Source organism: Vollenhovia emeryi, unplaced genomic scaffold (genome assembly GCF_000949405.1).
Source record: "Vollenhovia emeryi isolate VEMERY1.0 unplaced genomic scaffold, V.emery_V1.0 DF939180.1, whole genome shotgun sequence".
Lineage (NCBI taxonomy): Eukaryota > Metazoa > Arthropoda > Insecta > Hymenoptera > Formicidae > Vollenhovia > Vollenhovia emeryi.
This window is the reverse complement of record NW_011967186.1, coordinates 974,107-995,917: the sequence shown is the minus strand read 5'-3', so window position 1 is coordinate 995,917 and position 21,811 is coordinate 974,107. Positions and strand designations below refer to the sequence as shown.

The following is a 21,811-nucleotide window of genomic DNA, read 5'->3' as shown; positions in this document are numbered from 1 at the left end:
TTCCGAATTCACCCGTCAAGGCACTTTTCAAAAGTGTGCCAATTTGTATAAAAAATCTGGAAAATTATATGAAAAATTCTTAGAAAAATTTTCACCAGATTCGCAACCCCAAGTTCCGTTACGAGATACCGAGCGGTTGGGCTGTTTTCTGTTTTAATACTCAGAGGTTGCATCAGCTGATTCCATCCTCTTTCACGAGGCCCGGTAATCGGGCATCTGCCTCGCGTCCCTTTACAACTCGTATATGACGTTTTTTTCGCTTCGCGAAACACGCTGCTGGGACCGCGATGCTGGGAGCGGACCGGTCAACCCTTCGGACAACCGCGTTGTTCCAATCGACATCGGTGATGTCGATGAACGATGAAGCAATCGGCGCGTGTACACGCAGTATGTACTCGCGCGAGATCTCTGCTGCACGTCGTGACGTCGTGACCGCGAGTCATGTGTCTCCCCGATATCGAGTAACCCAGATTCTTAATCGTCTGCCGCGAGGGAAGCTGCGAAGACGCACTGTTCTCAAAAGCGGAAACGATAACGCGCCCGCGATCAAAGCTGCCGTCCCGACTCACTTCCTATCACTCGCCTTTCGTTTCTTTTCCAGCGACGAGTCGGATGATGCAACCGATCGTGTTTTATCAATATCGTTCATTGTTTTGTTACACTGTATGGAGAAAGAGAATATACATTTTTTAATGAAATGAATAACTAACTGGATATATCGCATTCGCCACGGCAATAATCTGTCCGAAAAATTGTCAAAATAATGTTATTATAATCTTCTAGTGTGATCGTTAAATAACTGTATAAAATTTTTCAAGTGGTATTCTATTTTTTTAGCTATTCTGTATACCAAAAGTATTAAAATACGTGACAAGTATTTCATACGAGATATTTTCTATTTTATCGTATTTCACCGTATAATGTATCTAACTAAATGAATATACTAAATGTTGAATTTTCATCCCAATCGTTTGTTGTTTTGTTATTTTTATTATTTTTTTCTTGAGCTAAATCAATTACTTATACATATGATTAAGAATCAACACAAGAATTGAATAATGATAACCGAGTCTATCTATGCAAATAATAAATTATAAGAATATATTCTTCAGCTAAAATGATTGATCCAAGATGATTATGCGAGGAACTTTTTATATACGTATACATAATAATTAAAAGAAATACGAAACCAGGATACATTTTGTTGCGAGACATAATAAGCTCAGGAGATACTACAACGAAATGAGACACGAATAAAAATATGATACGATGATCAGACATAACAGTTTTCGATTAAGCTTCCGGCGAATCGAGATAAATGCAAATATTGTCACATTGCCGCTAATAATTCTGTTAGCTTCATTTTGTTGCACATGATGAGAGTTTTACTTTAATCTAGAGAACATTCGTTTCATCAAATATTACGGAATAATTTTGGCCAGGGTCGAAGTTAATTTGTTTGGTAGCAATGAACATAAAATCTGCAGTTTCAAAAGTTGAATTGCTCACGGTCGGTACGAGAAATCGCGCGCTTGCTCGCGGGATAAGGCAGAGGGGAGCAAAGTGCGGCGAGGACCGAGGACGAGGAGGAATCGAGAGGAAACGTTACGGAACTCGAGGGATCATGTCAGGGAAGGTGTACGATGTCACGCCAGAACAGCGCGAAGTCGCGTTGTGGAGAGACGCGAAACGCAAGCAACTGCGCGAAATGTACTTGAGGGACTCCGGACATCCGACCAAGAGCCTCCTCGTACGTATACGTGCGGACATTTAACTTAACCTATATGTAACGACCCGTAGGTCCGGAAATATCCGCTTCTCGCACGACATAACGTCAATAACTATAGAAACCGAATCGAGTTTATAAATACATAAATGTACATGCGACTTTTGCTTCGATCAATTGCACGCAATTCGTGCTTGAAGTACTGTAAGGGACAAGTTCATTTAACGTGGCAACAGCAGGAACTCTGCGAACGTACCTTGTTGATTAAAAAAAACAATAAGCAATGATTAGACAATGCAAGTTAATTTTGGTAAATTGTCACGCGATTATTCACCCTATGATTACAGTTTGACACAGGAATATACAGATACGCCTCTGCGAAAACAGCGGTGGAAATGTACTTCGTGCCTACAGCAATAGGATACATCACGCGATTTGGTTTCGTCCTGGGTGCCATTTTCCTGACTGGATTGGGATTAAAACATAGAAGAGTAAGCCGGACATATTTAAGAAACAAACGGTGCTTTCCAGGAAGAAACACTGACCGACACGGTGTAATACAGACAATTGTTTCATCCTTGTTTAACAATGACAAGTAACAAAGATAAAACGCCTCACTGTGTTATACAGTGTCGCCTGTGTACGTTGCATGGAAAGCACCCATAAAGGGTAAAATGGTTGCAACACTTTTTTGTTTAAGACTACGTTCCAAAATCTTCGCGAAATATTTTACTCGACGGCCATTCCAAAACCACTTTGAGCGTTTTCGATCTATTTCTCAAGTAAAATTTTCCTCAGAGAAAATGTTTTGGAACGTGAATCTAAACGCGCGTTTCTAAACTCACTAAGGCTGATGGCAGAGAACGACCCGTAAACGCTCAAGACTGTCTTACGCCGATGTTTATAGTCGGATCTTATATTCGAAGCCGTCTTGAACTCATCTAAAGGCCCGAGCAGAATGGCTGTCTTGTGTTCTTGAGTTACAAGACAGTTATTGTGCGTTACTTTAAGGCAAAGATTTAAAACATAAAACATTGTCTGAAGAGTACAAGACAGCCATTCCGCTCAGGCCCTAAAGATGGTGTAAGGAACATTTCATTGACTACAGAGTATCACAGTCTTGAATATAAGATTTGACTACGAATACTGTCCTTAGTCGCAGACGTCGCATACAACAGCCTTTCACGGCTTACGTTTTTCTCTGCCTTGCCTTATGTCTACAACTAACGCAGTCTCAAGCGTTTACGGATCGTTTTCTGCAATCCGCCTAAAAAGGGTGTCGCAATCATTCTGTCCATCACCGCACACAATCCTAGCTATGTAAGACAAAATATTAATAATGTAATGTGTATTATCTGCCCTTGTTTTCGCAGGAAAAGAGGGAACACATGTATCGCACCGGGCAAATCCCTTACGAAGTCAGAACACATAGATTCTGTTAGACAGTTATTTTAATAGGATACAGGCAGTTGTATCTGTATAACTAGATTGTACAGCGAAATAAACTATTATAACAAACAATGCGTATGTGTGTATATATACATATATATATATATTTATGTTAAACTTACTCTATGTCATCAGAAGAAATAAGATTGGCAAAGAAAAACGAGCTGTGTGTTGCCATGAAAGTTCAATCAAGAGCGATAAATACAAAATACATATAAATATGAGTTCAACACGATAATAAATTGATGAATTTATCACAAAAATCAATTAAACTCTGCGTACAGGTGTTACATGTTTTCTCTTTACGGAAAGAGCGCAGTAACACTTTTATTCACCTTCTATTACCGATCCTCCAGTTGCTTGTCGCGTGCGACAACGGCGTCGTCGAATTTAACCATGTACGTGGTCCCTTTGTGCCAGTGTGCCGTTACCTTAGCGGGCTGCAACGCATTTAAAATACTTTAATAAACTTGCTCTTGAGGCCAGTGTCCACGACGAACTAGAACTTGGTTCAAGTTTTAGCGTCGTCGACACAGGCCTTTACAAAAGGCTCGTTTTTTATCGCTGCACTGGTGAAATAGCGCAATAAATTGGAGCAAGGCAAGTATATATTTTTTTTATATTCTAGTTTACTCCACTGGTTTACCAGTGCAGCGACAGAAAACAAGCCTAAAAGTACGAGCTTAATAGTCGATCGACAGATTATCTTGAGGAACCGGCAATCAAAGCCGCTTACAAAGCCACAGTCGCAAAGGACCGCCTCGACGATGCCGGCGACGAAGGACGCGCAGTTGAGGCTCCCCTTGTCTTTGGGCACCGACACAAATTTGTTCACCAGGGACTCCTTCTCGATAATGTAATAAGTGCGCTCGTCGTCGTTGGCGTGCTCGAGCTTGTCGGCCTCTCGACCGAACAGGGACTTCCACACCGTGCTCTTGACGAACAGCAGCACGTTGAGCAGCTTTATCTCGCGCTTGCCGCCCTTCTCTCGCATGACCAGCAGATCTGTTATCCTGTGCCCGACTTCCGCTCCGATCTCTGCCAATCTAGCAAGCGGTAAAAATAAAGACGGATGATCTCCCGGTGAACGATCAAACGTAACTTGCGTCTCTTACTTGTTCTGCAGCTCCGGAACGGTGTAGACTCTGTTCTGACAATATTGCACCAGCTCGGAAAACAAGAGGGCAAAGCAGCTCAAGCTAACCTCGCCCTTACCCTTGCTCAGGGATTTGTCGAGGATACTGGTACGCGGTCTTATGGCTGATATCGTGATGCTCGACATGTTTGTACAATTAAATGTATCACGTAATTTTCAATTTCAGTATATTCGCCGATGAAATGTGTACACCATGCTGTCAAGGCGTTCTCGTGCGCACACCCATTGACGTATAATATTCTTATCTAGCATCATGGACACAGGCCTTTAGAAATGTCGTATCTAGATATTCATGTGCATGGAAGAAAGAATAACTGGTGGGAGCAATTTCCCCACGGCCTGTCTAAGCAGACGTAAGGGGGGGAACAGTAAGCGCCATATTGGTGCGGCCTACTGGATCGCGAAATTTGAAACAGTAATAAAGACAATGTCGAAAAAAATGATATACTTAATCTTTAGATAATTTTATTCCTTATAATGTACGCAGTTGTAAAAAATTGTAATATGTTAAACTTTTCAATTGAAACAAATGAATCGTAATTTATGAACTTAAAATGTTTTAATGGAACAAAAGTAATGATGTACTCTTTTTTTAACAGCGTATATGTCCTGGAATAATATTATCTCAAGTACAGCTTTGAAAATGTATATATTGCAAGATTGCCAAATAAAATTACTGTAATATCGAATATAGAATAAATGCTTATTTATTATTCTAAATAATAAAATATAGAATAATTGCACGGTATTGTGTACATTGAAAGTGCATTACAAAAATATGCCCTCCACCACCCCCGCCGATTTGGATCGGCGGTCCTCTTTTCTTCCCAATGTGAATTTTTACAATTTCATTATTTATTTTATTTTTCTTGCAATTTCCTTCACAATGTATACAATATTATAAAAGAAATAATTACAATATAAAATTAAAAATATAATATCTATACAATATTTCTCTCGACGATACAATATGAAATATTTGGTATGCATACAATAACATAAAATTCTTGCAATGTAAAATATCTACATATTGCATGTTTGGGATACAAAATATCCCGAATGTATTTATTAAGTCTCTTAAAAGTAAATCAATTCTACAAAAATTTTAAGTAAATTTAAAAACTGAACAAACGTACAACAACTTACATCTTATTATATGCATCCAATTACAAATACAATTATATTAAATAATAATACACTACAGTTATAATTTTATCTATCTTTTTAATTATGCAGTAATGTCCCCCTGTCCCTGCCTACCCGAATCCCTACCTATCCGTATTCGGCTGTATACCTAGTCTTATTCATTTTCCTACCTACCCGCGTTTTAACTTTTTGTTAATAAACCTGCAAGTCTTTCGTTAAAACCGCGACGCGATTTATAAGAGGTTTGGAGTTATACGCGCGCGATTTAATAGGAGTCTTTTTAATCTTGCACATATGCTAGAATAAGTAAAGAAGGAAAGAATATAACCCACCCGAATTTTTGCACATAAGAAGAAATCAAGATATATCGTACAACACCTTATTCACATAATACATCAAAGTGGCCAATATTGACCACTAACTCGGCGTATCCCTTCGTAGGGCCAGATTGGACATACCTTTCGTTGCTCCTGGCCGTACAGTCTGGTCATTTCGACCAGAGATCAGGAAGGAAGAAAACTCCTTCCATAGTCGGTTTATCACCGACAGATATTTCGTACGGTTCGAACTATATGCGAGCGTCGATCGTATCGAAATGCACGGCCACGAGAAGTTAATTAAAGAAGAAAATTAATTTAAAAAATCTGCTGCACAAAACTAATCAAATATATTTTTACTTCCGTTATTTAATCAAGAATCGATAATGACTGTCTCTTCGTGACTCAATCTCCAAATTTGAAATTCAAGTATATACGTATGTATATAGGAAAAAAATTTACTTCGCGTTATATTTATTTCTATTACATTTCGCGATAAATTAAAATTGTTAATATGAAATTAAACAATTAATAACTTGTTGAAAATTTGCTGAAAGACTGTTCGCGAAGACCGACCGCGAAAATACGAAGATGCGTGTAACTATGCATGTATTCATGCGAGACGCATCTTGAAAGTGTATCGCGAGAGACACATACAGAATAAATGACGCGAGACTCAGAAAAAAGAAACTTTCCGTACGATAGATAGACCGACAATTGAATATTCTAGTTAATCAATAATCTCATATAACGTGTAAATATAATTGTTATTGTTATTTGTATAATACAAAGTTTCAGCGTTCTCGATAAAATATTAGAGTCTCACGTCATGTTTTACTTTACACATAAATTTGTTAATGCAAAATGGATAGGCTACAAGTGAAAATATGTGATGCGCTGCAACACTTGACCCTCCACAGTAAAAATTACGATTACTCCCTCCCTGGTGAAAATAGAATTTGGAGCGTAAATCGAATGTAAGAGGTGAGAGACAGAAGCGTAAACGAAATGTGTAGGAAGCATAATTTGAAACAGCGAAGCGTAAAAGAAGCGTTCTCTCTAAAATTTGTGGAGTGAAAATGCTGCCATGGAGTGAAATGTTCACCCTATTGGCGTGAATATTTCCTCCAACAGAGTGAATTTTAACTCCAATGGAGTAAACATTTCACTCCATGGCAGTATTTTCACTCCACAAATTTTAGAGAGTTCGAAGTTTCTTTTATGCTTCGCTGTTCCAAATTACGCTTCCTACACATTTCGTTTACGCTTGTGTCACTCTCCCCTTACGTTCGATTTACGCTCCAATTTTTATTTTCACCAGGGCTTTCGACAGATAAAATATATAATAATAAATATGAAATGAAATTGTACTCTATCCATTTTGAGGCAACGTATTTACGAGATATACTAATCTACAAACTACGCTCTACAATCTACGATCTACGAGATGTATGATACGTTGCCTTAATAAAAAAGTTTTTGACTTACCACCCGACGCGCAGCAGCGGAGTCGGCTAAGTTGATTCTGTAACAGAAAAATATAGAATTTATTATAAAGTGTTCAAGGAATTTAATATTATAAAATATGAGCAAGACTTATGCTTATTAAATGCTTTATTCGATTGGATATTTTAATGATTAATCCGCAAAAGATGTTTACAAGAAGAAACTTTTATAAAACTTTAAATTATTTCGCGTTCACTAATTATTATTTCAAAATTATAGAATTAGGAAATAAAACGACTCGAAAGTGAGCTGGAAAAATAGTAATTTTACACTGAATAACAAAAACTTACCGTAAAGTTGCTCCGCTGGCGCCCGATGCCTCTCCTGGCCTCCTCCTCCTCTCAGATAGTCCTCTGGGCACACTCGCGAAAACACAAAGCTCGTTCGCGCGATTTTACACTCCCGTTTAAGCCCAGTTGAAGGTATTCTGTTCCGTCAATTTCGCCTCCACTTCGAGTCGACGAGTATTATACCCGATAAGCTGTCAAATCTCAGAAGTGTGGCCATCGACAGGAACGGACACTCGATGAATACTTGTTCCTCAAGTGGGCTTTGAAAAGTCTTTAATTCGATAATTCAAACGGCACTCCCGAACGCGACGAAACACTTTGTTATACGCGCACTTTTGTTCGTATATAATTGTTAGAGATGCTTTCTTGGCAAGCGAGCGACACATTCTAACGTTTCGTTATAATTTTACCCGACGATTCGCGTATTACACTGCACTTCCGATCGCATTGTCTCTTCAAACTTCAAACTACGCGCGATATTCGTCTCGACAAATCACCGTAGAAATTAATCAACGCTATATGACTGCGGATCGCGATGATTACTTAAACGCGATAGATAGATAAACGTTAATATCTCTCGTACGAGGCGATCGCGATTCTCGTAGGAAATAATCGCGTTACGAGCGACGCGAAGATACGCGGAGCACACGCCATGCTCGACCGACTCGCGCCGAAGAATTCGGCACACTAAACTGTCTTCGGCCGAGGTCAAGGTTTTTGCCGAGCTACGTCACTCTTTGGAATGAAGGTAAAAACACGAGCTCGGCGGCCGAGTTGTTTACGCCGCTCGAGCAATGCCGCTACGTCATTTCTTGGAATCGGGGCTCGGCGACCGAGTTGTTTACTCGAAACAAAGGCCACGCCCGTATACACGGGATCAGTTACGCGGCGACAATTGAACGAGTCGGTTATGCCCGCGCCGTTCCGCATATCGTATTAGGGTGGCGTCCCATGGAGCGGAATACGCGGAAGCGGAATCAGCGGGTCGCCAATCGCAAGATTATTCTGATAGAGCCCTTTCAAAAATTCCGTCGAAACGGTCTTGTGATTGGCGATCCGCTGATTCCGCTTCCGCGTATTTCGCTCCATGGGACGTCGCCCTTATTGTTTCGTGATACGCGTTCGCGACAAGTGCGGGAAGAAATCGCGATCGCTCTTTACGAATAATTGGTGATCGATATCATTGCGTGATCGCCGAATCCTCGCGATTTGCTATCTGTGCTCGTTAGCCAAGATATCTTGCGCGATTCATATGTGAGACGAGTGTTAAACCCGCTGCAGACGATGCTATTTTTCCCGCTTGATTGCTTGCAATCTAATAAATTACTATCATTCCCTGGTGAAAATAAAAATTGGAGCGTAAATCGAACGTAAGGGGAGAGTGACAGAAGCGTAAACGAGATGTGTAGGAAGCGTAATTTGGAACAGCGAAGCGTAAAAGAAACTTGGAACGCTTCTTTTACGCTTCGCTGTTCCAAATTACGCTTCCTACACATCTCGTTTACGCTTCTGTCACTCTCCCCTTACATTTGATTTACGCTCCAATTTTTATTTTCACCAGGGTTGCACCACTCAGCACTCAGGATTTCTAGTAATTTACTGAATACCAACCTGAAATCGTCTGCCGCGGGCTTTATACAAAGTGCCACGAAGTCTCGATCGTCCCACGAGGTTTCGTCAATCATGCCACGAAACGTAAGTACACATTTCATGTGAGATTTAATTACGAGAAATTAAATGTGAACGATTCCTTTTTACATTTGTGTCACGATTAACCGTTGGCTCAGTTGCATTTATTGTACGCGGTGTCGATGTTAAAGTGCATATAATTTTGAAAGAGTCTTGGAAATTTAGATAGTGCCGATCATGTTCTCCTGATACTTTTTGTAAATTGGCACTTTTGCATCGAGATATTTAAATTTGAAATTCTAAGGTCTGGTTTCACTGACGTCGTTTGACTTCGATCTTTTAATTTAATTCATGTTTATCTCGTTCTAAAGTAACAGTTGGAAATAGACACGGAACAAGTTAAACTGAGCTTGAAATTAAACAACGTTGGTGAAACCGGGTCTAAGAACGCGATACTTTAGAACTTTCGATAGTTTTGAAGAAACGTGAATGGTTATGAGAAAATAAGCGTGTTTTTGTATCACATTTAGAAAATTACAGAATATTATACATTGGTGACATGTATACACGCATGTCGTCGAAAAAAACATAGAAAATGTAAAACAAAAGATATTTGAAGTATTTTTGCGTTTATTTCAAGTGCAGAAAGGGTAACGTGGTGCAGCTGCAAAGAGTAGATTCGCGCTTGACGATCAGCCGAGCGTTGCGAGTGAGCGTCGTGGGACGATTTTCCGCGATTTTCTCTTAACTTGGCGGTGAGAGAGGCCGAACGACCCGCCGAGATCATGGATTTGTTAGGGTCCATCCTGAAATCCATGGACAAGCCGCCGTCAGTAAACGAGAAGCAGAAGGCCCTCATGAAAAGTTAGTTGAACCTCCCAACCTAAAAATGCTCGCTATAGAAAAGAAAGAAAAAGAAAAGACGACCGGACGCGGTTTGAGAAATCACGTTGGCTCATGCAAACTCATTTCGATTATGTAGAACAGCAGGAGGAACTTCAGAAGTGTCAGAGAGCCGAGGCGGAAAAGTTGAAGCTGTTCCGGCAGAAGGTGAAGCGGTTTACAAGTTGCACCTTTGTATCTTTCGTCCGATCAGATCGTCTAACGCGTTATTTACCTTCCGTACGCAGGTCGAAGAGAAGATCAACAAGTTTTTGCAGGATGACAACGCGAAGGAATACAAGTTTCTTCCCATGGACCAGATATACAGAAGCATCATGTAAGCATATTGCTTTTTGAAAACGTTATACTCGTGGAATATCCTTGTATAATACAACAATCCCCGTTCAGTCACGACGCGGCTGAAGTGGCGAATGTCCTGGCGTATTCCTTCGGCGAGGAAGGCGTCGATCGATACATCATGCTCTTCAAGAGGGAACACGCGCCTTCGGAGGATCAGTTGGCCACGCTGCGCAAGGGCGAAGAGTGGAACGAGGAAGTTGCCAGAAGAATGAAGGAGGAGAGAGAAAGGCAGGCCAAGGAGGAGACGGAGTATGCAAAGTCTAGGAAGCGAAAGGAGAATTTCGTGCCCAACAGCTACTACAAGGACAAGTATCAGCACTTGATCGGCAAGGAAGCTGCTTTGGAGGCAGCAAGGAAAACAGAAGCCAACAGCAGTTACGGATGTGGTGGGTATAAGCGTAGACTTTAATCTCGGTTTACCTCACTTTAGATCTTTTTACAGGTTTAAAAATTAGAAAAAGATACGAATTTATAAGTCGAGATTAAAGTTAATCCGCAGTGGTAGAAACAAGCATTACAAATCCAACGTTTACCACAAACACAAGTTATTCCTTGTATTAGATTCTAAAGTAGCACTAAAGTAATATTTACCAGAGGTATATTAAAATTATGAATTGTCCTAAATTAATTATAGTACGCACGTTATTTTTAAGTGCTTACAGTGCACGAGTAACAAAGAAGCAATACTCATGTTTGCAGCAAAGATTGTGAAACTTTTTGTTACACAATTGAGCGACTTATTCTATACATGTATAGTGGAATTGTCACTTAAAATTTTTGCAGTTCCTAGTGAAAACAAGAAGGATCAAAGGAGTATAGAACAGACTCTGGCCGATATACGCGCCAAGAAGAGGAAGCTGGAAATGAATAACGAAGCCAGTAATTGCAGCGACAACAGTACAAAATAGTGCTATTATATAAATAATCATAGGCATACATAAATTATATATATGTCCAATTAAACGTGTAAATAATTCAACATATTAGATATGTTACAACATTATTACAAATTACTGCATTATACGCACCATTAGAGAAACCGCGCGGTAGTCTGTGATTTGTCAAATTTCTCTTGTTTTGTTAAATAATCTACGAGATATTACAACGGTTCTACGATGGCATTACGATTAATATTTACCTGCATATAGAAGTGCAACGAATCACTTCTATATCGTCTCGCTATGATAACGTGTATTTATTACTCAAGAGAATCTTCTATATACAATATAATACATCGTCTCTCTCGCGTGTGCATATACCTATACATACACGTAAGCATTTGTTCCTGCGAATAATTTTCTCTGGCTATAAATTAAACGGTTCGGCATCTCTTTCCATCTAGAGATATTCCGTGGTGGAGTATTTAGGGACTGAAGTTCTCGGAGCCGGCCTCGGTTTCGTAGGCGATGGGGACTCGAATACGATCTGTTCTTTCAGAGCGAGCAGCTTCGTGAACTTCTGGTTCGTCGTGGATTTGTACAATTCCAGGCCTCGGGCAATAATAACGTCGCGCACGTAGGCTGCGTTACTTTGTACTAATTTTCGCTAAAGGAAAGAAATGAACTCGTGTAAAATTAGAATTTATTCCAATGTAATATACAGTAGTCTGATATAGCGGAGAGACACTCGTGCTTACCTCTTGCTTCAATTTCGGATCCGTAAGCGAGACGATGAAGTGTTGAACTTCGACCCGCATCACGGACACGAGCACGCCGTCTATCGTCGATATAAGCTCGGGTGTGGCTACGCTAAGGCAGTCTTCTAATAAACTGACGTATATCTTTGAGAAAGTTAGTGTATTGTACGTCAACGGTATCCAACAGTCGTTCGTCTGTAACGATGGTATACCGATACCGAGGTCGTCAAGCTCGGTTAACAACTTCTGGAGATTCTGACTAGTTTCCAGATTAGTTGGCCGCCAAGTATCCTCCGCTACGAAACGTTTCACCGTATCAAGACAGTTTTCTCCCGCGACCTGAATGGCTTTGGCTAACGGAGATCTAAGTTGTCCATCTAACTGGTAACGAAAGTCCATGCCAAGTTGGGTCAACTGAAAATCGAGTTACAAGCTTGTGTAGAAAAATTTGCATGTGCAGCGATGGACAGACTGGTTGCGATACTTTTAAACTAAACAAATCTACTTCTGTGAAGTTGTGCGACTATTGTTAAGATTATACGTGTACACACTTGATCGCAATGACTTCGAACAGCGACGATGCACTCCACCAGTGTGCTTAGCGTAACCTGCGGCACAAACAGTTGCTGAGAAAGGTGTGACGTCAAGTGCTTCACCTCCTGGCTGCACCATACAACCAAGCCTTAAACGACAACGAGCAAGTTAGATTAATTTCCACCATTCGTAGTACTCTTCTTGTCTGCGACTGCTAAATTACCGGAAGTGCAGTTTGTAGACTTAGGGAAGGTCTTGAGGAATTCTCTCGCTATCTCCACCATATTGCTGAAGGCGATCGCGCTGAGCTGCTTCACGTAAGCCACGGTCATGCCGTCCCGCTTAATTCTCTTCAGCCGCGCCTTCAATACTGCGCTGCACATTCGCAGATACAAGTGGCACGCTTGTGCGCTCCTATTCAGCTGTATCAGGAGCTTGACCGCGCGTCGCGCGCTCCTCAAACCGCCACCCTGCAGCGACTTTGCTTCCGCGCTCGACTCGAGCTCCTTGGTCAGCACGTTAACCAGCGAGCGGCCTCTCTCGTTCACCTTCGTCTGGATCTCCGTCAGTAGCGGCGTTGATTCGGCATCCTTCAAATAAATCTTCGCCTTCTCCAATAAACCGTAAGCTTCCTCGAAGTGACGTTGCGCTATGCAAGAGTCCAGATCCTCGGCTACTTCCAGCACCCACTCCGGCGGCGGTTCGTAGTACTCCGAGTCGTCGTCGTCGTCCATTCCTAGTGAGAATTTCAACGAGTTTAAAAAACGCTCGAAGAATAATGCGGGGTCTGCAATGCGAGTCTCAGAGTCATAGTCGTAAGGATAATCGACTGTAATTCTCAGCCGGACATAAAAATTGATCGATTACTTGAGTTTAGAAAGAAAAAAAAATGAAGATAGGATACGAATTGCGAAACGAAGAATCTTTCTACCTTACCCAAGGTATTCGATTCCAAAGACATCGAGCGAGACGGCGCTGCTTTGTCCTCCTTCGGATGCTTGTCGTTGTCCGGCGTGTCGACCGAATTCTCCTCCGCCAGCTTTGCCCGTTTCGCCTGCTCGTACTTGTCTAGCCACTCTTTCTGCAAGATAAGTAGATTGAAATGACACCCCCGCCGTGATTTACGGTAGTTGCTTTCGAGCGCACTAACTTTACTTGTCGCTGTGGCACACTGGAACACCCTCGTGTCGGAGAAGGCCAACAGCTTGAACGACAGCTTCACAGTGCCGTGATCCCTCACGTTGACGATCGCCAGGCTTTCTAAATTATAAACTGCCTGCATTTTGTATCGAGGCGGGCCGCGTCTGCCACCGTTCGCCAGCCAGGACGCGACCATCAGGACGTCGTTGAACAAGTACGCGTGGATTCTCTTTAACGGCGTACCCTCGAGCGGATCCAACTCGAGCAAGGAACCTTCGTGCAAGCACACGCGTCCCGGAGTCTCCGCTAAGCTCTGTGAAGGAAGAGGGTAAAGCATATGACAATCTTTTGTCGATATTCACTAGTAACAGATTCGGTTGCTTGCACTGAGTGCGCACCAAGACTAGTTCGCAGTCAATTCCGATATTCAAGGGTCCAAGTTCTAGTTTAGACTTGCGGTTATTACATAAAAGTAAGTTGATTGGCTATACATTTCTTGGAACTAAAACTTGGACCAAGTCCTAGCATCGTGGACACTGGCATTTAGTGTGCACTCGGCGCAGGGGACCAAGCTTGTTACAAGAATCTCGCTTGTCAAATACCAACCAGAGCGCCTTCCACATTTTCAATCAGCTGAATAAGCTTCTGCTTCTGCTCCTCTTCCTTGGACACAGAGTCAACCGGGTTCTCCTGCTGCGACTCGGACAGATCCTCGAAGACAACCCCCGTCGTTCTGGTGGAGCCTAGAGTGCTCAACAAGGCGCGCTGCTCGCTCAGCAGCTGGGACAGCTGGTACATCTCGCTCTCCAGGTGCGAGATCTCCTTGGCGGTCTCGATAAACTGCATGTAGTTCTGGTAGACGTTCCGCTTCAGCTGGGCGGACGTATTGTTCGCTAGCTCCTGAATCTTGGCACGCTGCTGCCTCAATTCGTCCGCGCCGACGCATTGTGCGCTCAGCTCCTTCACGACTGCATGAAGAATCGTTATAACGCATACAACACGTACAATTCATGTTCAGTGTTTCCCGCATGTCTCTATATCTGTCCTCGATTTCATAATCAATTGGTAAATGAGCCGTTTGTGCGATTGCGCCAGATTAGACAGTACAACTAGTAGACTCTCAACATTTCGTGACAAGTGTCACGCGATTGAAAACCGAGTACGATCGATCCCGCAACGATCCCTTGAACCGTACAATCGCGCAATCCCCAACGTAACACGCGTGCCCAGCGACTCACATTTCTCCGGGTTAAAGTCCTCGGCTGCGAAAACCTTGGCCAGGTTATTGTCCGCCATCGCGAGAGGCTCGCTGTCCGCGGGTGGAGCGTTTCCGGCTGTCGTCAACAGTTACGTGCCTCTGTCATTTTACGTTCCCGTCGAGTCCCTTCGCCGTCGCCTGTCACAAATAAATCAACATGATTTCGCGTCGGTTTACACCTCCGCCCCGATCTAACCTCGCTAGCTCGCGTATCCCAGTGCGCCGCCGAGAGCGGTTCGGGGGTGGTCGATAGTATCGGGCCCTTCGTTATCCCCATCGCGCTTATCGATCGCGCGGCTTTACCAGCGCGCGGCACGACGTTCGAAAGCGATTCGCGTCTTCGCTGAGATCCAATTGTTCTTCATATACTAATTCAGAGTTTTATATCTCTGAAAATGCTCTGCTGCGCGGTCCGCAATTTATCCTGGTATTATTTCGTGCAGAAAAGCCAATAAAAATGTGTCCATAAAAAGGACGGTGAACTTATCGAGTCGTCAAGCGATCGACTTGAGATGAGCTACGCTAGATGGTGCTGTCGCCATTTCCGCGCATGCAACTTTGTATATTCATCCATAAAATTCTACCCCGATTAATATCTTTTAATTAACTCGAGGGACCAATCTTGCATTTTTGTGGCCGCGAAGACGATGCTCGCGAAAGACGTTCTCAAGTCGAGCCGATCAATCTCCGGTAGCTTATAACGACGGGTCGCAACACATCCTTCAGCTGGGAGTGTGGCGGCTCCTGTAATCCGGCTACTCGGAGGCTGGTTGTGTTGGAGGATCTGAGGTCGGGAGCACCTGTTGGTGCGGGGCTCACGTTGACTGGGCGTCCGCACTAAGCTCGCCATCAATATGGGCACCCTGGAGGAGTCCGGGGTGACCAGGTTAGCTAAGGAGAGGCGAACCGGGCCAGAGGGGAAACCCAGCAGCCAAAAGTCTCCGTGGCGGGCAGTAGTGGGATCGCGCCCGGGAGTGGGACCGCATTGCCAGCCTGGTTGATATGATCCGACACATAACTTTTGCACTTTTTTTCGCAATTTTCCAACGATCCCCGAGGACCGTCCGCGCGCTCTCGCCAAGGATCCGATTTTTTCGAGGTACTTTTTGTTGCATTTTATTTTTATCACGTGGTCGGGCCATTCCGATGCCCGGCGAGAATTCCAAGACGAACGTCGAGCTTACGTTGCCTTTCTCCGGTCAAGCACGAATATCGTTCGCACTAGCGTTCGGTCGTTGTTACTGATACAGTTATTTCGGCGCATTCTGTTAGAAAAATTACAAATTGAAAAGAATATTAGAAAGGGTTAAAATTTAATACTTCAAGAGAGTAACGTTGGTTCTTATGTGCATTACACGTGGGCTAAAAAATTTAACGTAGATTAAAGCTACGCTTAGAATTGCTAAATTTAGGTTTCAAATACAAGTGAACTAAGTAAGTAAATGAAGCAATTAGAAATACTAGTCAGTACAGCGGTCAAGCGCTCACGCTATGTACATTAGTGGGAGGTCTTTAATTAACACCCTGTATATGCGTGCATACTGAATTTATACGTTTTATTAGAAATGAATTTGCTGCAGACATCTATTGCACCTGTATTTTAATACAGAAAATAGAACTGAAATAATGTTACAGTTATGTTACAGATGGGGAGAAAGTAACGAAGTTAAGTTAGAGTTACCAGAAAAAGTAACTGCAACTTCGTTAGAAGTAACGAGTTACTTCCCAACCCTGGTAATTTGTTAGTTGTCGTCTCGTTCGTGTCAACTTCGACAACTTTTAACCTTTACCTATTCACAGGACTTGTATCACAAGTCTACAATTAGTCAAGTTTCAATGTTAGTTTCAAAAAACCGCTCGGCTAGCGAATCAAAGAATTTTTTCTCCACTGTTCACAAGTCGCGTATAGCGTGGCATTAGCTTAACTCTGACATAAATCGTATAAAGAAGACAGAATTATAGAATTGTATGTAATTAATGTGCAAAACGCAGTAATTGAGCTTTAAATATAATCAAAAAATTAGTAAGGTGGATCGCCAGTGAATAAAAAACACCAAATATAAAAGTTCACGACAATTATTGGAGTGGAGTTATTGTCCACAGTTATTGTCGTGAACTTTTATATTTGGTGTTTTAAATATAATTATTCAAATTCACTTTAATCGCGCTGGCGGTGTCGAGGTGAGGCCAAGGGAAACTGCAAGGGCAAGAAGCACGACACGTAGCATCTATGAAAAAACTTTTAATCTTATTATAACCTTTGTCTTGCAATGAAGATGATAATGCTGTCGTTCACGTCACGATTCACTCCTGCGGCAAGGAAATAATTTTTAGTATATAATATAAACACTCGAATTGCGTGCAGACCAATTTCTGATGCAGTAAACTTTACCACCGCACAGTGGATTACTCTTCCTCTTATCTAATATAAAAATCTATGACTTCTGCTTCTCTTTCTTCGTCTGCTCCGCCAGCGCTTCTAGCCGGTCGTGTTCCGCGATTAAGGCGTTCACTTCGCTCCCCGGCAGTATCTTCGTTTTGGTTTTGCCATTTTCGCGCGTCAGTATCGCCATTTCCACTGCAAGCCAAGAACATGAAAGTTAATAACTTTGTTACGAGCTACGATATCGAAAACTAGGCGTGCAATTGTATTAGAATCGATAAAAGGAAGGCGAGGCGTGCGCGGAGATTGAAGCGCAATCTTACCAAAGACGTTTAATATTCCAAACCAATTTTCTTTCTCTATATTGTGGTTTCTTGTTTACGAAATATATACGAAACGTAAATTTAGAACATTAAACGTATTCGACACCGAATAAGGAAGTGCGCTTCAATCTCTCATTGGCCTTTTATTGTTCCTAAACTTTTTGACCCTCTACTTATTGGATTTGTTTGGAATCGATCGCACCGGTTCAGGGCGCGAGCGAAAGTTTACCCTTTTCAGCCGAGAGCTTGTTCATGTCTAACGTTTTGGTGAGCACTTTGATAGCGAGCGCCATTGCGTCTTTCAGGGTGGTCTCGCCCTCTTTATATTCCTGCTTGAGGGACGACACCGCCGCTGCCGAATTGTTCCCGATGCACGTCGCCTTCCAGCCGCCGTAGTTGCCGCTCGGGTCCGACTGATACAACTGATAGCCGTAGTATTTGTCCCAGCCCATGTACAAGATGGACACGCCGAAGGGTCTCTTCCCGCCGTACTGGGTGTACGCCTGCTTGACGTCGCACAGCCACGAGACGAGCTGCTCGCAGGGTATCGCCTCGCCGTACTGAAGAAGGTATCTCTGCGCGATGAGACGCAGCTCGTTCGTCAGGACATTCGCGTCCGACGTGATGCCGGCCACCGAGCAAACTATGTCGTTGTTCAGCTTGTAGATCTTCTCGGAGAAGAACACCTCGTCCAGCAGCTTGTTGGTGTTGCGCTTCTCAGCCGCCAGTAGAATGCCGTCGTTCGCTAGTATGCCCAGGCAGGTGCCGGCGTGGCTTATAGCCTCCATAGCGTACTCCACTTGGTAGAGTCTGCCCTCCGGCGAGAAGATTGTGGTACGTGTGTCGTATCTACGTGCCTGTAGAGCGTAACAGAACGCGGCTGAATTCTCGTTAGGAAGACATTGATCGGATCGTCAAAATTTCCATCTCTGCCCCGTCGCGGAGCGTGAACGAGCGAAAATAAAATAAAACCGGTATACAAGACTCGTCTAAATGACGAGGCATCTAATCGTAAGTACACATTCCCTTTACGTTTTGCCAAGAGTGTTGAAACTACAAATTAAATACGTTGACTTGATTTTTGTATCTTGTGTATTAAATACGCGTCGTAACGGAGATAATTGCAATTACGATCCGTTCATTTCTTTTAATTATGACAAATGGTCTTGATGACAGTGCACTTCCCCACATAACCTATGAGCAACGATGGTACCGAGGATGCTCCAAGGGGATGACATCAAAGCTGAATGAACGTAATTCTGAGCCGCAGCGGGACTCGTCGACTTACCATTTTGCAAGGAGTTTTACGTTAATATAAAGTTGTATCAAGAAAATGCCGCCGAGTGCGACAATCTGACACCTCCACTGGCTCCTACTCCGCTACTCGAGGAACGAATGATTGGCAGGTTGGTCGGGATACTCGAAAGAGTCGAGAGCCGTCGCGCACACTCGACCGAGATATCGATCAATATCGATGCTCGTGTCAAATCGACTTGGAAATACCGCGGGAATACGAAGCGACCAGGCGTGGGGTCACTTCTGTACTTGGCACTATAGTGAAAATACCGAAGGCGAATACCTTTCTTTTTCCAAGGGAACGGTTAGAAAGAAACAGCCGCTCACTTTTACAATTTTCACTATGTTGCAAGATACAGAATCGACCCCCAGTGGCTTATATTTCTCACGACATGCACTTCGTCTTTCTCACTCAGGTTTCAAACTAATTTATAAAAGTGGGCTATAATGATGCGAAAATGATTAAATATTTTGTACATACGGACATACAATATTTATTAATTTTTTGAGGCTTGTTAGTAAGGTTATCTAAACGAACGAATAGATGTTTACGCAGGCTAACAAGTATTCAGATCACTTATACAACATATATAAACGTATTTCTATGTTTGTGCAGATAAATCCTTGTAATATTACAGGTTAACGTATTGAAGGTTACAACTTCGCTTGGCATCGTAATCTTCTTACCCAATAATAAAATATAGAAGGAAGTAACGGCATTTTTTATCCTACGTAGATTTGAACATCTGTGTTAGGTACGTTTCTTTCTTATGTAAGTTTCATCTCTAGGACATGGAACAGATCTTTAATTGCTAAATTTGCTAGATATAATCAACATGTTTCGCGAAAGTAGACACACTTTTCATATTATCTTTTTTCCCATAGATTCTACTTATTCGTAAAAGAAAAGATATAATTTTCCGCTTCTTTTATATTTGTGATACTTTATGTAAAAGCAATCATACTTTTATATAAAAATAATCATACCGCAATTAGCTCATTAAAGGTGACCACTGAAATACGAATATATTGAACAAGAATATCAAACTCTTCTCGGGAGAAATTTGGTTTTCAGTACTTTTATTAACTCAATAATTTTTTTAAGAAATGAACAAATGAGAGAATATTTGCCAATAAACGTCGCTTAATGATTTAGAGTATCATGTTTTAATTGCATATTATATTGAAGCAGGGTTTTTAGTTTCCACCCTAATGAAAATTATACATACAGCATAATTGTCACATTCGTAAATGATTATTTGCTCGGGGCAACTCCGCACAATTTAAGCTCCTCCAGTTGTTTGAGTATTTGTGCGCTCTCCTCGGCGGCAGCATTTTGAACATCAGTTAGGTAAGTCAATCGGTCATTGACTTTACTCAAGACCTGCTCCCAAGCTGGTCCCTTCTCATCAGGATTTTTAATCATCTGGTCAATCTTTAGCGGCTCCTCCGTAGGCTTCTTAACACTTGGTTCCTCCTTCAACAAGGCCAGAAGTTTATCGGTTACTCGTTCACCAGACCCACTCGAAGTGCTCGCAACACAGCCTTCGTCCTTTCTATTATCAATGTTAAACGGTTTCGAAGTTGTATCTGGCTCAAGTTTCTCCATGTTTGTTTGTTGACTCAGATTAAACTTGGAAAAATTTTCATCTTTCTTATCAGCACACTGGAAATAATTTGTTAAGGGTAATTTCTGAAAATGCAATTTATCAATTAAAAAAGTTAGAAGAACAATACATTTTTATTACTCATTTACAGGCACGCTCAAGCGTTTATAAATGTTAGCGTATAAAAAACACAATATATTACCGCCCTACGTAGAGATTCTTCCAATTGTGTAATATCGTCATCTTCAGGAGCTAATTCATCGTATAACTTTCGATGGAATGAATCGGTAACTAACTTAGCATGTGAAATTGCATTAGGCCCCTCATATTCCACCTCCTCCTCATTATCATTATCATCATCGTCATCGTCATCGTTATCATCATCTTCAATATGCGCACACATCTTGAAATCTCCTTGTGAGATTTTCGTGGATAATACGGCAGTATTACGAGGAGGACGTAATGGCATTTCATCAGTCTAAAATTATAGAATATATCTCTACATATAGATGTACATACTAAAACAGAATGTCTGTATGTTCCCTATAAACTCCTAGACCCTTGATTAATGTGAACTAAATTATGCAGTAACTCTTTACTCTCTTCTCTGTGGAAAAAAGAAGCTATCATGAAACTAGCTATAGATACCCCACTCGTCTCTTCTCACTTTATAAGAAATAAATATAAATGTAACTGCATTAATTATGCTGTGTGTAACAAGGGCACTATTTATTTAAGTACACATTCAAAAGGTTTGAGTGAAATATATCTTACTGTGTCTTTAGGGTAAATTCGGGTGACGGTAGGAACTGTAAATCCTCTGAGAGCTGCCATACGAGCTCGTTCGCTCTCCTTGTACTTCCTTTTTTCTGACTTTGTCAATCCAGACACGCATCGGATCACCGGCTTCTTCGACGAGACCTCCATAGGATCGTAAGACGGGACTTTTGGTTCCTGTGAACAAAACGTACAAATTATGCAACGTAAAGTGTTGATGTAAACTAGTTAATCGTCACTATCTTCTATACCTCTTCCCAATTCTCCCTTGAGTTGTACAAGGTTATTTCAGGAAGCTGAACGTGGTCTATCCGTGGCCTAACACATCCAACAGTTGTATCTGCCAATTTTCCAATACTGCTACATGACGCAATGTGTTCCTGCAATAAGGAAAAA

General features: G+C 42.0%; 6 protein-coding genes across 7 annotated transcripts in view; 2 read left to right on the top strand and 4 right to left on the bottom strand.

Moving 5' to 3' along the window:
• The first annotated feature begins 1,453 nt into the window (after positions 1 to 1,453).
• On the top strand, positions 1,454 to 3,244 carry LOC105563151. The gene is made up of 3 exons (XM_012014512.1): positions 1,454 to 1,750; positions 2,074 to 2,217; positions 3,100 to 3,244. Exons 1-3 carry the CDS (start codon positions 1,469 to 1,471, stop codon positions 3,166 to 3,168), a joined length of 495 nt encoding a protein of 164 aa, XP_011869902.1. The 5' UTR covers positions 1,454 to 1,468; the 3' UTR covers positions 3,169 to 3,244.
• On the bottom strand, positions 3,160 to 4,608 carry LOC105563152 (trafficking protein particle complex subunit 5). The gene is made up of 3 exons (XM_012014513.1): positions 4,291 to 4,608; positions 3,912 to 4,221; positions 3,160 to 3,615 (listed from the first exon to the last, which is right to left on the bottom strand). The coding sequence occupies exons 1-3, from the start codon at positions 4,455 to 4,457 to the stop codon at positions 3,517 to 3,519; spliced, it is 576 nt and encodes a 191-aa protein (XP_011869903.1). The 5' UTR covers positions 4,458 to 4,608; the 3' UTR covers positions 3,160 to 3,516.
• Positions 4,609 to 8,681: 4,073 nt separating this feature from the next.
• Positions 8,682 to 9,284, bottom strand: LOC105563148. Its single transcript, XM_012014508.1, has 2 exons — positions 9,152 to 9,284; positions 8,682 to 8,929 (listed from the first exon to the last, which is right to left on the bottom strand). Exons 1-2 carry the CDS (start codon positions 9,273 to 9,275, stop codon positions 8,748 to 8,750), a joined length of 306 nt encoding a protein of 101 aa, XP_011869898.1. The 5' UTR covers positions 9,276 to 9,284; the 3' UTR covers positions 8,682 to 8,747.
• LOC105563149 (sperm-associated antigen 7 homolog) lies at positions 9,198 to 11,570 on the top strand. The gene is made up of 6 exons (XM_012014509.1): positions 9,198 to 9,285; positions 9,860 to 10,083; positions 10,202 to 10,269; positions 10,350 to 10,438; positions 10,510 to 10,847; positions 11,245 to 11,570. Exons 2-6 carry the CDS (start codon positions 10,005 to 10,007, stop codon positions 11,367 to 11,369), a joined length of 699 nt encoding a protein of 232 aa, XP_011869899.1. The 5' UTR covers positions 9,198 to 9,285; positions 9,860 to 10,004; the 3' UTR covers positions 11,370 to 11,570.
• On the bottom strand, positions 11,355 to 15,280 carry LOC105563150 (exocyst complex component 8). Of its 2 annotated transcripts, XM_012014511.1 has the most exons (9): positions 15,226 to 15,280; positions 15,010 to 15,167; positions 14,378 to 14,739; positions 13,782 to 14,084; positions 13,568 to 13,712; positions 12,855 to 13,367; positions 12,649 to 12,779; positions 12,098 to 12,511; positions 11,355 to 12,006 (listed from the first exon to the last, which is right to left on the bottom strand). In XM_012014511.1, exons 2-9 carry the CDS (start codon positions 15,065 to 15,067, stop codon positions 11,800 to 11,802), a joined length of 2,133 nt encoding a protein of 710 aa, XP_011869901.1. In that variant the 5' UTR covers positions 15,068 to 15,167; positions 15,226 to 15,280; the 3' UTR covers positions 11,355 to 11,799. The 2 variants fall into 2 exon arrangements, with proteins under 2 accessions (XP_011869901.1, XP_011869900.1); XM_012014510.1 differs by having other exon boundaries at positions 15,010 to 15,270.
• Positions 15,281 to 17,256: 1,976 nt separating this feature from the next.
• LOC105563190 overlaps positions 17,257 to 21,811 on the bottom strand; it is a 6,128-nt gene continuing 1,573 nt past the window's right edge. The window contains exons 2-7 of the mRNA XM_012014568.1: positions 21,667 to 21,795; positions 21,413 to 21,592; positions 20,841 to 21,116; positions 20,290 to 20,724; positions 17,965 to 18,592; positions 17,257 to 17,607 (exon numbers count right to left, since the gene is read on the bottom strand). Coding sequence (XP_011869958.1) covers positions 17,465 to 17,607; positions 17,965 to 18,592; positions 20,290 to 20,724; positions 20,841 to 21,116; positions 21,413 to 21,592; positions 21,667 to 21,795 — 1,791 coding nt within the window. The 3' untranslated portion in view covers positions 17,257 to 17,464. The remainder of the gene's footprint in view (positions 17,608 to 17,964; positions 18,593 to 20,289; positions 20,725 to 20,840; positions 21,117 to 21,412; positions 21,593 to 21,666; positions 21,796 to 21,811) is intronic.

What these genes read in the sequence shown, in the direction of transcription:
- LOC105563151 (XM_012014512.1), top strand. Translation starts at nt 1,469, where the DNA reads ATGAACATAAAATCTGCAGTTTCAAAAGTTGAATTGCTCACGGTCGGT. An exon ending in ATCCGACCAAGAGCCTCCTC is followed by an intron (nt 1,751 to 2,073) that starts GTACGTATACGT and finishes CTATGATTACAG; the next exon opens with TTTGACACAGGAATATACAG. An exon ending in TGGGATTAAAACATAGAAGA is followed by an intron (nt 2,218 to 3,099) that starts GTAAGCCGGACA and finishes TTGTTTTCGCAG; the next exon opens with GAAAAGAGGGAACACATGTA.
- LOC105563152 (XM_012014513.1), bottom strand. Translation starts at nt 4,457, where the DNA reads ATGTCGAGCATCACGATATCAGCCATAAGACCGCGTACCAGTATCCTC. An exon ending in GTTCCGGAGCTGCAGAACAA is followed by an intron (nt 4,222 to 4,290) that starts GTAAGAGACGCA and finishes ACCGCTTGCTAG; the next exon opens with ATTGGCAGAGATCGGAGCGG. An exon ending in TCCTTTGCGACTGTGGCTTT is followed by an intron (nt 3,616 to 3,911) that starts GTAAGCGGCTTT and finishes AATGCGTTGCAG; the next exon opens with CCCGCTAAGGTAACGGCACA.
- LOC105563148 (XM_012014508.1), bottom strand. Translation starts at nt 9,275, where the DNA reads ATGATTGACGAAACCTCGTGGGACGATCGAGACTTCGTGGCACTTTGT. An exon ending in GAGTGCTGAGTGGTGCAACC is followed by an intron (nt 8,930 to 9,151) that starts CTGGTGAAAATA and finishes TTTTATTTTCAC; the next exon opens with CAGGGAATGATAGTAATTTA.
- LOC105563149 (XM_012014509.1), top strand. Translation starts at nt 10,005, where the DNA reads ATGGATTTGTTAGGGTCCATCCTGAAATCCATGGACAAGCCGCCGTCA. An exon ending in CAGATATACAGAAGCATCAT is followed by an intron (nt 10,439 to 10,509) that starts GTAAGCATATTG and finishes ATCCCCGTTCAG; the next exon opens with TCACGACGCGGCTGAAGTGG. An exon ending in CAACAGCAGTTACGGATGTG is followed by an intron (nt 10,848 to 11,244) that starts GTGGGTATAAGC and finishes AAATTTTTGCAG; the next exon opens with TTCCTAGTGAAAACAAGAAG.
- LOC105563150 (XM_012014511.1), bottom strand. Translation starts at nt 15,067, where the DNA reads ATGGCGGACAATAACCTGGCCAAGGTTTTCGCAGCCGAGGACTTTAAC. An exon ending in GTGCCACAGCGACAAGTAAA is followed by an intron (nt 13,713 to 13,781) that starts GTTAGTGCGCTC and finishes CTTATCTTGCAG; the next exon opens with AAAGAGTGGCTAGACAAGTA. An exon ending in GTCTACAAACTGCACTTCCG is followed by an intron (nt 12,780 to 12,854) that starts GTAATTTAGCAG and finishes TTGTCGTTTAAG; the next exon opens with GCTTGGTTGTATGGTGCAGC.